The sequence below is a fragment of the Zingiber officinale genome, chromosome 10B (genome assembly GCF_018446385.1).
Source record: "Zingiber officinale cultivar Zhangliang chromosome 10B, Zo_v1.1, whole genome shotgun sequence".
NCBI classification, from domain to species: domain Eukaryota; kingdom Viridiplantae; phylum Streptophyta; class Magnoliopsida; order Zingiberales; family Zingiberaceae; genus Zingiber; species Zingiber officinale.
The window spans coordinates 2,545,873-2,563,083 of NC_056005.1; the positions used below are offsets into that span (position 1 = coordinate 2,545,873).

A 17,211-nucleotide genomic window follows, 5' to 3' on the forward strand; every position below is an offset into this window, starting at 1 on the left:
AAATAAATTTAAATTATCAAACTCAATAATCAATCAAACAATTAAAAATTTCAAACAATCAAACAAGCTTGAATCGAGACCTTAATAACATCTAAACGAACCAAACTCGAACCAAGCTCAAGCCAAGCTCAAACCAAGCTCAAGTCAAGCTTGAATTGAGAGCTTGATAATATCTAAATGAACCAAGCTTAAGTCAACCTTTAAACAAACTCAAACTTATAAAAAATAAACCAAGCCATGCTTGAACATTCATTTCAAAAGCTTAGTTCATTTTAAGCTCGATTCGGTTCGGCTTGATTATCTTATCAAACAAACTTAAATATCTCAAAACTTGACTCGGCTCGATTTATTTACCGCCCTAGAACTTTTAACAAACTGTTCAACACTTCAGGCTGCAAGTGTCTGGTGCCTAAAATATGAGTTTGAGTCTTGATCCGATCTTTCTTTTTTATTATTATTATTATTATTAAATAACTCCACGGTTGGCGCATGACCGATCACGAACATGTTCCATTTAACCTAAACCCAATCAATGAGCTTCTAAATCAAGATGAAATTAGATGCCTCTGTGATTACAAAGGGCGAGAGGTGATTCAATAATTTATTTTCTATTTTATATAAAAAATAAAATTAAATGAAATTTAAGAATTTTTCTTTCTGCGCTATGTGATCTGTTACTTTTCTTTCTTTTATCGCTATAAACCGTTGAAACAAATCAAACAATCGTGGCTCTAATGAAAACAAGAATTTACAATATAATATTCTAAGCCATATGAATACAAAACATATTAATGCATCCAGATCTAGTTTCTTCTGTAATATAGCTGATCCTATTTTGAATATGAGTCAGACGGATTACTGAATAAGATAGATGAAATATTCATCGAATCGTAATGTCTTCAACGGGATATGCTGAGATGGTTTTTATATTGATTAAGTCATCATAAGTTTTTTTGTCAATATTATCTATAGCTAACGATTGGGTGGTTGCCCGTGTCCTTGGTATCCCGATATACTCAAGATAGATCCAACGAATATATAAGTAACAGACTAAGACATAAAATAATGGAATACATATAGAATATGAACGAAAAATGTACCCTAGCCCAGGGGGCACCCTCGAGTGGATTTGTGAGCTGGTCAGGATGCTACTTGAGTTGTCGCGATCCAGAAGAGCAGGTGATTCTGAGCCCGATGAAGAGCTGGATCTGACGACGCTTAGAAAAAATCTCTAGAAAAGAATTAACATAATTCTTTTTAGAAAATTTCTAAGAAAGAATCAACATAATTCTTTTTTAGAAAAATCTCTAAGAAAGAATTAACATAATTATTTTTAGAAAAAATTTCTTAAGAAAGAATTTTTAGAAAATTTCTAAGAAAAAATCAACGTAATTCCTTTTAGAAAAATCTCTAATTCTGTTAAGAAAAAAGCTCATTTTCTTTTCTTTTCTTTTGGTTTGGCCGACCCCTTACTTGGGCACTAAGCAAGGCTTGGTCGACCCCTTTCTTGGGTAGAAAACAAGGCTTGGCCGGCCCCTTGCTTGGGCACCAAGCAAGGATGTGGTCGGCCCCTTTCTTGGGTAGGAAGCAAAACCAAAACGGATGAATACGAGGCTTTATAGAGATTATAACAGGGACTGAGAGGAGGAATTGGTTTTGGCCTCCTGATGGACTTGAGCTTCCTGTGTTCGACCCGAACACCCAACTCAAGTTCATCAATAATAATTCATACCACTAAAAAGTTATTATTGAACTACCGCACCAATCCCATATTACAATATGAGCTCCTTCTTATCATGAGTGCGTTAGTCTCCTTGTGTTTAAGATATCGTATGTCCGTTAATTAAATGAGTTACTGACAATTCACTTAATTAACATCTAGCTCCAAGAATAGTACCACTCAACCTTATTATCATGTCGGACTAAGTCCACCTGTAGGGTTTATATGATAATCCTGATGAGCTCCTCAAGGGGATATCATCAACCTAGATTACTAGGACACAGTTTCCTTTTATAATCAACAACACACCGTATAAATAATATTATTTTTCAACTTATCGGACCTATTGATTTAACTGAATAAATCTCATCCTTTGATAAATTAAAAAAATAAATACTAAGTATATATATTTGTTATTATATCGGGATTGAGAGTATGCAGATCCATAATAACAGATGTTTTGTTCTTTTATGCAGTCAGTATAAAAAGAACAACCTCAAATGGTCCTGCTCAATACACACATAGTGTACTAGTGTAATTTTATAGTCAAGATAAACTAATACTAAATTACACTGCAACCATTCCAATGGTTTGTCCCAATTCATCTTGGTTGTGAGCTACTATTTATAATGTATAAGGAACTGATAACATTATCTTCTGTGTGACACCACACACCATGTCATCTACAATATAAATTAAATGAACAACTGCATTTAACTAAATACAGGCATTTGACTAATGTGATTCTCATTTCAAAATAAATGCTCATACAAAAAGCTTGGCTTTTAATATACATCCTAATAGTTGGACCCCGATCGGTTTGTGCAGGACTGATCTTCTAGGCTGCTCGGTGATCCAATGGTTCACACTTGGGAGGTTTCTCCTTCGGCGTCTTTGGATGGGCACGGACCGCGTGGTCAAATGCTGACGTCGCCCGAATCTCCTCGAAATTCATGTAAATCCCCTACATTATGGCCGAGCACGCGCCCACGCCTAATAATGGGGCGCTCATTAAATGTTGTCCTATAGGAGTATGCCATGTGTCGACGCCGCAGTCGTCGCACGTCCGAAGTGACAGCTACTGATGTGACACTTGGCGGTTTGAATTCGACGGCTGGATTTGTGCTTCGGTTCCCATGACCTAGATCCGACGGCTCCGGTCGGCCGAGCCGATCTTTATAAAGCCGCAGCACCGCCCTCGTATCCACTTTGCGTCTTCCTTCCCAATGACTGCCGTCGACTTTGCGATACCAGTGCTCCGGCGACCATTCGTCTTCTTCCTCGGCAACCTTCTCTTTCTGTAAGCCTCTTTGACCTTCCCTGCCGTTTAACCTTTAACGATCTTGTTCCTTTCATCCCACGCCCGTCCAGTGTCTATTTTGTGTCTCTCCGGCGACCTTTCCGCGGAACTTCTCGTTTTCTCCCCTTTCTTCGGCAATGGCCAGTACATCGTAGCCGTCGGACATTGCTCCCAAACTTTGGTATACCACTATGGAGACTAGGTTCGACGCAGGCGACGCTGCGAGCCTCGTAAATGTTTTCGACCTTCCTTCTAACCATGAAATCGTTCTGGCCACCTTGTCCGATCGGCCCAATGACCCGCCGACCGACACAGTCTATTTTTTTCGAGAGCAATTCGTGGCCGGTCTTCGATTCCCCATCCATCCTTTAATAACTAAGGTCTGCAATTACTTTTGCGTCCCTCTCCGGCAGCTCGTCCCTAATTCTTTTTGTTTACTATGCGGCGTTGTCGTGCTATTCCGGCTGCACGACATCCCGCTGACCCCGCAAGCTTTCCATTACTTCTATTATCCCAAGCAGTCCGAGCTGGGAACTTATCTTTTTCAGTCTCGGGTCGGCCTTGTCTTTTTTGACAAAATGCCCACTTCAAATAAGCACTGAAGGAGTACTTCTTCTTCTTGCGCCTCCCCGAGCGTCCGAGCTTTCGCACTAAGTGGCAGGTCGGACTGCCACCCCCGCCAATTCTGAAGAAATACAAGAGCCAACTGGACTACCTCCATGCGGAGAACATGCTAGCCGGCCAGAAATATGACATCCACAAGCTTCTGCCGGAGGGTGTCATGTATATGTTCGGGCTGAGTCCGATCCGGACAAGGCACCCGAGCGGCTTAGGTATGCAACTTCCCGCCCCTTTTCTCTGGGGTCTAACTGATTCTTTCCTTCTTTTGCAGCCGACCTCATGATGCGTGCACGGGCAGCCGGTCTAATGAAGCTTAAGGACACAGAGATTGAGGTGGTTGTAGCCAAGGAAATGGCGAGCCTCAGCTTGACTCTGATCAACTCTCATGAAGGCACCCTCGAGGAGAGCGGGGGAACACCGACTGTGGGCGAAGGCACCGCCGAATGGACGCCCAGCATAGACATGGCGACCGACCCCGTCCTAGCCTCCGAAGCGCAGCACGCCGCTCGAACCGAAGGCTCGGGGTCTTTAAGTGATGGAGTTCCCCTTTCCCGATGCAAGATGCGCCGAATGACCACCCCCTCCTGCTCTGCCTCTTCAATAGTGGGCGTCTCCGAGCAAGGGGCCACTGTGTCTCCCATGGTCGTCGCTGAGATGGTGGAGACTACTTCCTCCGACCGGACGCCTTCCCTGTATGCTCTGCCACCCGAGCCCATCGCAGCCCTGCCGCTCGCCTCTCTTCCACGACTCGACGAAGGATTCTACGGTCTGGCATTCTTCCCGCCTCGACTACCCAAGCCTCCGTCCTAGTGGCTTCCTCCCAATCAGCTCCGAACGACCGTCAATCTGTGACGACCATCCTCCACCTCCCAACGGAGGAGTTTTTGGCTGTCGGCGATCAACCGCTAACCCCGGAACATTAGATACTCATCCGTGGGCCGCTCACCAAGGTTTGGGAGGAGGCCCGAGCACGTGCTGCAACCATGCCTCCAGGGTTGCTCGCCAACAACCACCTGCAAATGTCCACCGGGGTATGTATGCAATGATCCATTCATGATTTTACCTCCACTCGACATTAACCTTCTTTGATTCTGCGACAGTACTGGGTGGAGAGCATGACGATGTGTCGGCGTCTTGCCTTCATGGAGGACACGCTGAAGAAGCTCAAAATCTCTGGTGGTGCATCCTCCTCTCAGGGGCCTTCAATCGCCAGTCTGCAGGCTGATCTGGGCAAGGCCAACAAGCTTCTGCAGGCCGAGCGGAAGAAATCCGCTGACCAGGCCATAATGCTGGACCGGCTCAAGACTCAAGTAAAAATGTATGACAAGAAGATCGATCTGGCTACCAATAGGAAGAACCGAGCCATAGCTGACCTGGAGCTGAAAAATCAGGAGGCTCGGGATTTGGCTCAGAAGCTGAAGGAGGCTAAAGACCTGCTGGTCACCGAGCGGGAAGGCCATTCGGCTGGGGAGGCCGCTCTTCGAGAGAAAGTGAAGACCCTTAAAGATGCTCTGGAGGCTTCCCGCACTGCAATGAAGACCAACCAAGAGGACGAGCCGAACCACTTCGAAGCCATGAAATAGGAATACCTCCGCTCGAAAAAATTCACAGACAAAGTCGTTCATCGGGTCGTCCGGACTTTCGAGTTGACTACCACTGGGATGTTCAACCAGCTAAGGCTGAACGGGCATCTTCCCAGCACCCTAACAGGCATCATCAACAAGAGCCAGCTGAACGACTCCATGCCTAACGACATTTTCGACTTCATTGAGTGAGCGGAGGGTTCTGTAAAGTATTTTTGAAGTATGCATGTAAGCCCGCCGGTCGGCGATGCCCTTTATCTTTAAATGAATGCTTGTCATTTGGATTAGCTTTCTTGTGGCAACTTTGTTTTGTGTGCTTGCATTGACTACTTCCGATCGGTGATAAGCGAAGACCGAGCTTTCCTGATCCTTTCATCATAGCGCGAGTATTTGATCACAGAACCTCAGGCGGGCTTTCGGGTTTAACACTGTCGCTCGATTCTCGAGTTTATAGTCATCGCTCGATCATCGGTGGAGATCTAGGTTTAAAATCGTCGCTCGACGATTTGTTGAAGACTGGATTTAAGGTCGCCGCTCGACCGTCGATGGAAACCTAGGTTTAACTTCGCCACTTGACCATCGATGGAGACCTGGGTTTAACGTCACCGCTTGACGATTTGTTGAAGACTCAGGTTTAAGGTCATTGCTCGACCGTCGATGGAGACCTGGGTTTAACGTTACCGCTCGATGATTTGTTGAAGACTCGGGTTTAAGGTCACCGCTCGACCGATGATGGAGATCTGAGTTTAACGTTGCCACTCGACGATTTGTTGAAGACTCGGGTTTAAGGTCGTCGCTCGAACATCGATGAAGACCTGGGTTTAACATCGTCGCTCAACGATTTGTTGAAGACTCTAGTTTAAGGTTGCCGCTCGACTATCAATGGAGACCTGGGTTTAACGTCGCCGTTCGACAATTTGTTAAAGACTCAGGTTTAAGGTCGCCGCTTAACTATCGATGGAGACCTATGTTTAACATCGCCGCTCGACGATTTGTTGAAGACTCGGGTTTAAGGTCGTCGCTCGATCGTCGATGGAGACCTGGGTTTAATGTCACCGCTCAACGATTTGTTGAAGACTCGTCATTTGACACGAATTTCAGGAATCTTTCTATTTCAGTCCTGCACTCACAGGGTGTAGGAGTATACAAAATACATTGATTACATCGGCACACCTCTCAGCCGGTTTGGTATGGCTGGAGGTGGTTCACGCTCCATGGACGTTAGGGCTGTAAACGAGCCGAGCCGAGCCGAGCTTTGGGGTGTTCAAGCTTGTTTGATAAGATAACCGAGTCGAGCCGAGCTTAAAATGAACCAAGCTTTTGAAATGAGTGTTCAAGCTTGGCTTGGTTTATTTTTATGAGCTTGAGCTTGTTTGAAGCTTGGCTTGAGCTTGGTTCGTTTAGATGTTATCAAGCTCTCAATTCAAGCTTGGCTTGAGCTTGGCTTGGGCTTGTTTCGAGCTTGGCTTGAGCTTGGTTTGAGCTTGGTCCGTTTAGATATTATCAAGCTCTCAATTCAATCTTGTATGATTGTTTGAAACTTTTAATTGTTTGATTAGTTATTAAGATTGATAATTTAAATTTATTTATTTTATTTTATTATTTATTTAGCATATTGAAAGAGTTTTATTAATAAATATGGTTTGTGAACATTTTTCACGAACATTGTTCACGAACGTTAACGAGCTGAACACATATGTGTTCAAGCTTGTTTGTTTAATTTAACGAGCTGTTCAAGCTTGTTTGTTTAATTAATCTTTTGTATATTGAACGAACATAAACAAGCTCTTACCAAACCGAACACCAAGCTTGTTCACGAACGCTTGGTTCATTTACAGCCCTATGGACGTTCGAGTTGTCACCCATCTTTATCCTCTAAATAATAGGCGCCCGAGCAGAGCTTTTCCACGATCTTAAAGGGTCCAGCCCACCGAGCTTCCAACTTGGCGACGTTGCCGACCGGTTTCACCTTCTTCCACACAAAGTCGTCGACCTGAAATGACCATAGGATCACCCTTCAATTGTAGGTCAGCTTCATTCTTTGCCAGTAGGCCATCAGCTAGGTCATGGCTTTGGCACGTGCCTCATCCACCAAATCCAGCTCCAGGAGCCTCCACTCGGCGTTGTCCTCGCTGTAGTGCAGTATCTGATCGGACTCGACCTCGACCTCTACGGGGACGACCGCTTCACCTCCATACACCAAGTGAAAGGGGGTTGCTCTCGTTCCTTCTTTGGGGGTCATGCGGATCGTCCAGAGCATGTTAGGGAGTTCGTCCACCAAGCTGCCTCCCATATGGTCGAGCCACACGAGTAGGATCCGCAAGATATCCCGATTGGCGACTTCGGCCTACCCATTACTCTGAGGGTATGCTACTGATTTAAAGGTCTGCTTAATGCCATATCCTTCACACCTTGCTCTGAGCCCTTGACCCACGAACTGCCTCCCGTTGTCCGAGATGAGCCGATGCAGGATGCCAAATCGACAGATGATGTGCTGCCAAATGAACTTCTTGACCATCTGCTCTGCTATTCTGGCTAGCGGCTCGGCTTAAACCTACTTGGAGAAGTAATCGACCGCCACAAGCAGGAATCTCTGTTGTCCTGTCGTCATTGGGAAGGGTCCCACGATGTCCATGCTCCACTAGTCGAATGGGCAAGACACCGTAGACGCCTTCATCTCCTCGGTCGGGCGGTGCGAGAGAGTATGATACTTTTGGCAGGACAGGCACGTGGCAACCGTCTGAGCGACGTCTTCCTGGAGGGTCGGCCAAAAGTATCCTGTGAGTAGAATCTTCCTGGCTAATGAGCGGCCGCTCGGGTGTCCTCCGCACGATCCTTGATGCACCTCTTGCAATATATAGTCGGCGTCCTCTGCTCCGACGCACTTAAGCAGAGGCTTGGAGAAGGATTTTTTGTATAGTTGATCTCCGATGAGTGTGAATCGACTTCCCCTCTTCTTTAGCAAAAGGGCCTCCTCCCAATCGGATGGTGGGCTCCCGTTCGTAAAAATTCTATCAACGTCGTTCTCCAATCATTCGGGAAGGTGAGTCCCTCCATCCAATCGATGTGAGCCACCAGAGATACCTGCTTGACCGACTGTGCGATGACGATCGATGAGAGCGAGCTGACCAATTTGGCCAATTCATCTGCAGCTTGGTTCTCTGCTCGAGGGATCTTTTGTATGATGACCTCCCAGAAATTGACCCTCAGTTTTTCGAAGGCTTCTGCATAGAGCTTGAGCCGCGCATTACTTATCTCGAATGAGCCGGCCAGTTGCTGAGCGGCTAGTTGTGAATCCGAATTAATTAAGACTTTGAGGGCTCCAACGTGCCGAGCGGCCTGTAGCCCGGCACGTTGGAGCCCTCAAAGTCTTAATTAATTCGGATTCACAACTAGCCGCTCAGCAACTGGCCGGCTCATTCGAGATAAGTAATGCGCGGCTCAAGCGATTCGTACTCGGCTTTGTTGTTGGTAGCCCGAAAATTCAGCCGAACAGACAGCTGCATCCGCTCTTCCTAGGGAGAGATCAGCAGTATGTTGATCCCACTTACCTGCCGAGTGGACGACCCATCCACATATATCTTCCAGACAACCTCTGGTTCAGGATTTTGTATTTCTGTGACAAAACCCGCCAAGGATTGCTTTTTGATGACCGTTCGGGGTTGATATTGAATGTTGAACTTGCTGAGCTCTGTTGTCCATTCGATCAGCCGTCCGGAAGCCTCCGAATTGAGGAGGACCCTCCCCAGGGGGTTGTTGGTCATAACAATGATTAAGTGTGCGAGGAAGTAAGGTCGGAGTCTTCGAGCGGCGAGTACCAATGCGTAAGCCAACTTCTCAAGATCGGTGTAGCGAGACTCAACATCCTTCAATATATGGCTAAGAAAGTACACCGGCTGCTCATCACCGCTCTGCTTGACTAGTGCCGAGCCGACCGCATGCTCAGTCGAAGACAGATGAATTCGAAGCGGCTCGCTGGCAATGTATTTAGCAAGTACAGGCAACGAGTTGAGGTATGCTTTAAGTTCCTCGAACGCCTAGTCGCACTCCTCGTCCCACTGAAACTTGGTAGCTCAACGTAGGATCTTGAAGAAGGGTAGGCTCCGGTCGGACGACTTAGAAATGAACCGTGACAGGGCGGTTATCCGACCGGTAAGCCTCTGTGCTTCCTTCAAATTTCTTGGTGGTGACATATCTTGTAGGGCCTTCACTTTGCTGGGGTTCGCCTCAATGTCGCGCTCGGTGATGATGTAGCCCAGGAAACACCCACTTATCGCGCCGAACAGACACTTATTAGGATTCAGCTTATTTCGTATGTCCTAAGTGTCTGATAGGTCTCTTTGATATCTACGCAGAGGTCAGCAGCTCAGAGGGATTTGATTAATATGTCGTCGACATATACCTCCATGTTGCGCCCGATCTACCCCCGGAACACTTTATTCATCAGCCTTTGGTAGGTGGCTCCCGTGTTCTTCAGTCTGAACGACATGACATTATAACAGTAGGTTCTGTCGGTCGTGATAAAGCTGACCTTCTCTTGATCTTCTCGAGCGAGCGCCACTTGATGGTACCCTTGGTATGCGTCCAGCATGCATATCAGCTCACGCCCGGCAGTGGAGTCTACCATCTAATTGATTCTAGGCAAGAGATAGAAGTCTTTTGGGCACGCCTTGTTGAGGTCCTGGATGTCGATGCAGACTCGCAACTTATTGCCGAGCTTGGAGACCAACACAACGTTTGCGAGCCAGCTCGGGAACTGAACCTCCCATATGTGACTGACCTCCAGGAGCTTCTCGATTTCTGCCCGGATGATGAGGTTTTGTTCAGCGTTGAAATCTCTCTTTCTTTGCTTCACCGACTGAGCATCCGGTCGGACATGGAGTGCGTGTTGTGCAACTCTTGGAGAGATCCCCAGAAGCTCGTACGTCGACCATGCGAAGACATCGTGGTTCTGCTGGAGACACACGATCAGATCGACTTTCTGCTCGGCCTCCAGATTGGAAGCTATGAAGGTAGTAGCTTCTACTCGGCTCGGGTGGATCTGCACCTCTTCCTTCTCTTCGTACACCAAAGTAGGGGGCTTTTCGATTATGGCGCTTATCTCCAACTGAAGTGTTTTCCGAGCAGACTTAGCCTCGGTCTTGACGATCTCGACATAGCAACGCTGAGCAGCCAACTGATCACCCTTGACTTCTCTCACCCGGTCTTCCACCGGGAACTTGATCTTTTGGCAGTAGGTGGAGACTACCGCTCGAAACTCATTGAGGGTCGGTCGGCCCAAGATGACGTTGTATGCTGAGGGAACATCCACCACGATGAAATTTGTGGTCCTCGTCCTTCTAAGTGACTACTCCCCGAGCGATATGGCTAACCTCGTCTGGCCGATCGGCAGAACTTCATTGCCAGTAAATCCGTACAATGGGGTTGACATTGGCAGCAGCTCGCCCTGGTCGATTTGGAGCTGGTCAAACGCCTTCTTGAAAATTATATTCACCGAGCTGCCTGTGTCGACGAAGATTCGGTGAATAGTATAGTTAGCGATTACCGCTCAGATGATGAGGGCGTCATCGTCAGGAACTTCCACTCCCTCTAGATCTTTGGGCCCAAAGCTGATCTCGGGCTCATTCGCTTGCTCTCCACTGCAGCCTACTGCGTGGATCTCTAGTCATCAGGCGTATGATTTTCTTGCTCGGTTGGAGTCTCCGTTGGTTGGACCGCCGGCGATGATGTTGATCTCACCTCGCGCAGAGTTACTTCTGTTCTCTTCCTCCCAAGCGGACGGTCTGCTTCGCTTGCGTGCGGCTCGGGCGGGGTCGGCGCTTCCCCTAGAGGGCTGATGCGGTGATCTCCTTGCGTCCTCTCGTCGTCCAGCGTCTTGATGCCCGTGCCGTCTTTCAGGAGAGGGAGACCAACGACAATAACTTCCGTGTGTCGGTTGGGCGACCGAATTGAATCCGCGACAATCGCGGATGTTGTGGGTTGCTGACTGGTGGAAGGAACATAATATAGGGGGTCCATACCTTCCCTTTTGTTTTTGGATGCCCGGAGGCCACGTGCTGAATGGCATGGGGCCTTGCTTCCAGGTGTGGTCGTGTCCCTTCGGCTCGGTGTCCTCGTGGTGGCTGAGGGCTGATCGGAGGCCTCCGTTCGGTCGGCGCCGATGGTTCGGACGACATTTCCTTCCTCCTCGCTGCCTGGGCATCTTCCATGTTTATGTATTCGTTGGCCTTCTTCAACATGTGGTCGTAGTCCCGAGGTGGCTTTCGGATAAGAGACCAGAAGAAGTCTCCGTCCACGAGCCCTTGGGTGAATGCATTCATCATGGTCTTGGACGAGACCGATGGGATGTCCATGACCACCTGATTGAAGCGTTGGATATACGCTCAGAGGGACTCTCTGGGGCCTTGCTTCATGGAGAACAAGCTGATGCTCGCCTTCTGGTATCGTCTGCTGCTTGCGAAATGGTGTAAGAAGGTCGTTCGGAACTCTTTGAAGCTCCTTATTGATCCGTCCGGTAGCCTTTTGAACCACCGCCGAGCCGAACCGGAGAGTGTTGTGAGGAAGACTCGATACTTCACTCCATCTGTATATTGGTGGTGGGTGGCAGTGTTGTCGAATTTTTCCAAGTGGTCGTCGGGGTCGGTTGACCCGTTGTATTCCCCGATCGCCAAGGGAGCGTAATGTCTCGGCAGTGGATCTTGCAATATCGCCTCGGAGAACTGGTGATTGATCCGCTCGGGAGACAAATCAGCTCGTGGCGCTTTTCCTTTCCTCGCATCCCGAACGGGCGCTTCATCTGAAGAACTCTTTTCCTGATTAGCCGAGCAATCTCTGAGGGAGTTTGAAACAACGCCTGGTGGAATGGAATAGGCGCGGGTGGAGATTCTCCGTGAGTGTCGGTCGGAATTTTATTCTGCCCCCAGATGGAGTACTGCTCCGGTCGGTCTTCGTGCACCGCTCGACCTCCCGAAGCTGAGGTCGCCTGCTGTGCTTGCCTATCGGCAAGCTCTTTCTGTCGTTGTTGTTGCTCGACTTTCTTTACAGCTCGTGTCTGTATGAGCACATCGAGCTCCTCCTGGGTGAGCGTCATAGTATGTAGTCATCCAGCTTCTTCCATCTTCTCGGCCCGGATGTAGGTGCGTTCGAACAGACGACGCCAAACTTGATCCTGTCTGAAAGTCGAAGCGACGGACGCTAGGGACGTGGCGCTCCTGTTGACTGTGCGTGGACCTCCAACGAGATGAGCCTACAAGCACAAAGCGTTAGTGCCGAGCCAGGGAGTGGTTCCCCGGCGATGGCCCTCTGACGCTCAAGTCAGATCTCCGACGATGTCAACAAGAAAGCAAAGTAGCGAAACGAAAGCAGTGGAGTAACAGTAGCTACAGTAGATTATCCATACCTCCGTTGAAACTTGGGGTCCCTTATATAGAGCTCCTGGGGACGCGTGTGCACACTTCTCGAGGTGTACACACATCTCAAAACTTTCCCTGATAGAAAAGTGTCCCTGACACTATATCTCAATAATCCGAGCATATTCTGACAAGATAGTCGAAGTTTTCGTTGTGCGATTCTCTACATGATCTCTGTCTGATCATGCTACCGACCATGCTGTCTGTCGATGGCACGGGTCTCGAGGAGGATATGAGTCGATCCTGCTTTTGTTTGCTAGTCGGTCGAGCGGGTGTGCCGCTCGGTTACTTCCGCTGTCTGGGCCGAGCGGGTCAGCTGCTCGGCTACTTTCACTATCTAGGCTTGTTGGGTCGTGTTTCCGCTTCGCTGGCTGCGATCTGATCATTTAAATATTTTTTTTTTAATTATACTATCTAGGCTTTTATATTATGGCTCGAGGAGGACATAATATTATGTCTAAATCGTGGTTGATTGAAATCATATTTACTATTGTCATTAACCGGCACTATTTCTCTTCTTTCTCGATAATGACTCTTGAGTGAATAATTCAGCTTGCAAACCAAATAAGAAAAGTGCCGCAAGAGAGAAATAATCAGACTAGTCAATTCATGTGCCAAACTATACACTTGCACAAGTTGAACCTCAAATGTTCATCCTTTCTCTCTGCCCAGTATTCAATCTATCACTCCGACTAACTATCTAATCACCAAACGCTAATTGGGTCCCCAGCAGCTGAGGTACATCACTTTCCTCAGCGACTCCTCCGATTGCTTGGCTCGCTCGCTGCTTCGGCCATCAGAGACGGCGGAGGACATCCTCACGGCCTGAGGCAGCGACCTCATGTTGCTCTTGGCGTGCTGCTGCAGAGACCTCAGAGCGTAGTTCCATCTGCACAACCCTGCTTGATCCTTAAGCGCCTCCACTGCGCCAACGCTCGCCGCTACCAATACTGAAGCTTTCTTCACTGAAGCCATAATTCTCTCGATGTTCTCTATCAGTCTGGGAAAGCAAGAAGCTGTTGCCGGAAGAAGAACAAGGGCGAAGCTTTTTATAGAATATTCTCGCTGATGGTTTTGGTTTTTCCGGTCCCAGAAAACAGCGGGCTGAGTACGTTTTCCACTGGCCCAAACCCGTGGTTTCGGCAAACTGTTCGACACTTGAGGCAGCAGCTGTCTGGTGTCTAGAGTATGAGTTTGAGTCTTGATCCGGTCTTTCTTTTGTTTTTTTATTAAATAAATCCACAGTTAGCGCATGACCGATCACGAACATGCTCTATCTAACCTAAACGCAATCTATGAGCTTCTAAATCAAGATGAAATTAGCTAGATGCCCACGGACAAGCATCTCATCTTGTCGTTTTGCCAATCCAGCGGACTGGGACGATGGGTGCCATTAATTGTGTGCTATGTGGTTCCAAAGTACGAGTGGTGATTCAATTTTTTTTTTCTATTTTATATAAAAAAAAATAAAATTAAGAGTTTTTCTTTCTGCGCTATGTGCTCTGTTATTTTCTTCTTTTTTTTTTTAATCAAACAAATATTATCGGTGGATAGAAAGTAATTTTCTTTCCTTCCTCTAACAATGTTTGGATTCACACTAAGTTTCTAAAAAAATATCCATAGTACCACAATTATAGATATGTTTGGTATTCAAAGATTTAAGGCCAGGATAGGCTGTGTTCCAGTACATTGTAACCTAAATATCTAGTAGTTCGTACGGTAGACCGCTTCTGGGTCGTGGTGATTTGATTGAAAGTGTTCATGAAATCTTTCTTAAATAGAAATAGTGATTAGCGTATGAGATATTGTCACCATGAGATTTGAGATTTGAATCTCGACAAAGTCAAGGTAAATGTCTCTCTTATGTGTTAGTCACTATTCCAAAAGCTAGTAGCCGTCCGTGATTTACCTCCTCCGTGTTGGTCCTGGGACGGGTTGGCAGGAGCACTGGGGGCGAGCGTATTCGCCTTTTTTGCCACCTGTTGGTCCTCTCGGGATAATGCGATGGTTAAAATATGAAGTATTATCATATTAGGTTATGGGATAAAAAATGGACGTTTTTGCTGATTCTGCCAGTGTCCTCCATCTTTATGCTCCAGAACAGGTGAAGAAGGTTCCCACAGTCGACGTCAAATTGATCCTGTCCGAAACCTGAGTCAGACAGAGACATGGAGGTCAAGACGAACTTGGTCCAGTGTTTAACTCGCAATAGGGATGTTTTTGTTGGGTTCTTCGGGTCGCGAAAATCGCTTTTCGCGTCGCGGAAACCCCGAATCACCCAAAGCCGTAGATCCGTGCAAGGAAAATCGAACGAAAATTACGAGTACGAGGTTTTAAATATCTAGATCTACTCCTAGATCTATGTGTTCAGAAGTATACCTTGAAGCGTGCCCTTTCGCGTTCCCGCTCGTCCAAGGAATTGCCGGATCTCTAGACCGTCAAGCGTCGGTCCTCTAGAAGTATTCACACGGACACGTAGGTGAGAAAACCTCACACAAAGGTGTGCTAGCACCTTGGTAAGATTCGGCCAAGCAAGGAGGTGAGGGAGAGGGAGAGCTTGAGGAAGAAGAAAGGAGTGAATGAGGCTTCAATGAAAAATTCATTTCTTTTTCCTCACTAAAGTGGCCGGCCACATCTCCAAGAGTAACTCCCATTTCTCATTTAATGCCTCATTAAAAGAGAATGGGTATGTAACTCCCATGAGGTGGCACACCATGATGATGCGGAGCATCATCATTGGTCCACCTAATGCCAACTCACCAATGAGATGACAAAAAATCAAGTCAAAATTGACCTTTGGTCTTCCTTCTCAAATCAAGTCAAACTTGACCCAATCTCTACCATGGTTGATCTAATCCAACCATTTGATTCGAGCCAACTTAATATAATGAATCTAATCCATTAAATTAAATTGATTAAATAAGTCATAATCTAAATTAGACTCATTGAATACTTGAATCAACTTGAGTCCAACTCAATTAGCCCAATTAGGATTACTTTTAATCCAATTTGATTCATCAAATGAATCTAATCCTCTTGGTTCATCATATGAACTAAATCTCCATCTAATTGTCCTTAGTGTATGACCCTATAGGTTCTTGTAAAGTTGGCAATGCCTCTAAACTCATTTAGGAACATAAGTAATAAGTGGTATCTAGCAGCACATCATTACTACCCAAATTACAAGAATGTTGAGATCCAACATCACCTTGTGACTACTAATTGTGACTCCTCACAATATGTGACATTGTCCTTCTATCCTAGACATCTAGATTGATCAATGTGAGGCATAGACCGTGTCATCCTCTAATCAATCTAAATCTTGAACTCTAAGTAGACTCACTCAATTAAATGAGCTCAACATCTAATGTTGACTCATTTGGGCATGGCCATGCACTTAGTGGTCTCACTCTATCAAGAATACCGATGTCGCTCCCGTCATATGGGAGAGATAGATCCCATCTACATCACTCACATCCCTCTGCATAATTCGTTATATACCCAGTAATCGCCTTTATAGTCCACCCAGTTACGGGTGACGTTTGACGAAACCAAAGTACATAACTCCTTATGTAGGGATCCATGGTGACTTCAGGTCTAAGGACTAATAGTCATACTAATAGCCACATGAGAAAGTATATGACACTCATATAACGATCCATGATACTTTCTCATGGCGGGTCATTCAGTATACATTCTCCAATGTATACCCATGTGTCAGCTTGATATCTCTATATCCATGACTTGTGAGATCAAATCATCGAGCTGATCTACATGCTAGTCTTATTGCATTAACATTGTCCCTGAATGTTAATACTCGACTAGGAATGATTTAGAGTAGTGTTCCCTATATCATCTCACTATCGATTCAACTAATCGATTGATATAAGTATGAACCTTCTACTCAAGGACGCTATTATACTTAGTCTATTTGGCACTAATACAAATAAGTATAATAACCAAACAAATGCCTTTATTAATATACAAGAATATGATACAATGAGTCCATACAATCATCAAATGATTGGCTCTAGGGCTCTAACTAACAGTTTTCGCTTGATCATTATAGATCAGAATGTTATACAAATTTGAAGAAACAAAATGGAGATCAGACTAACTTTGCAGAAGAAGAAGAAGTGTCCCTTTTAATGGTATGCCATGAGAAAGAGAAAACTCAACGGAATATATGGTATTTAGATTCAGGCTGCAGCAATCACATGTGTGGAGAAAATGATACATTTTTAAACTTAGATGTATCCTTTCGCAGTTCTATTAAATTTTGCGACAACTCTACAATTTCTGTTATGGGAAAAGGAAAGGTAACCATACAAGCAAAAGGAGACTCTACCTATATTATTTCTAATGTTCTTTTTGTGCCAGATTTAAAGACTAATTTGCTTAGTGTGGGTCAATTACAAGAAAAATGATATGAAATTGCTATTAAAGGAGTTTGTCGGATTCGAGATGCAAAGTTGGGCTTAATTGCACAAGTTAATATGACAGCAAATCTATGTTTCCACTTTATCTTTATACAACACCACATTCATGTTTTTTAGCAAAATTTGATGAAGAGCATGG

General features: G+C 46.0%; 1 protein-coding gene across 1 annotated transcript; it reads right to left on the bottom strand.

Moving 5' to 3' along the window:
• Window positions 1-13,214: 13,214 nt before the first annotated feature.
• On the bottom strand, window positions 13,215-13,665 carry LOC122029819. The gene has a single exon (XM_042588950.1). It carries the CDS (start codon window positions 13,606-13,608, stop codon window positions 13,348-13,350), a length of 261 nt encoding a protein of 86 aa, XP_042444884.1. The 5' UTR covers window positions 13,609-13,665; the 3' UTR covers window positions 13,215-13,347.
• Window positions 13,666-17,211: the final 3,546 nt, after the last annotated feature.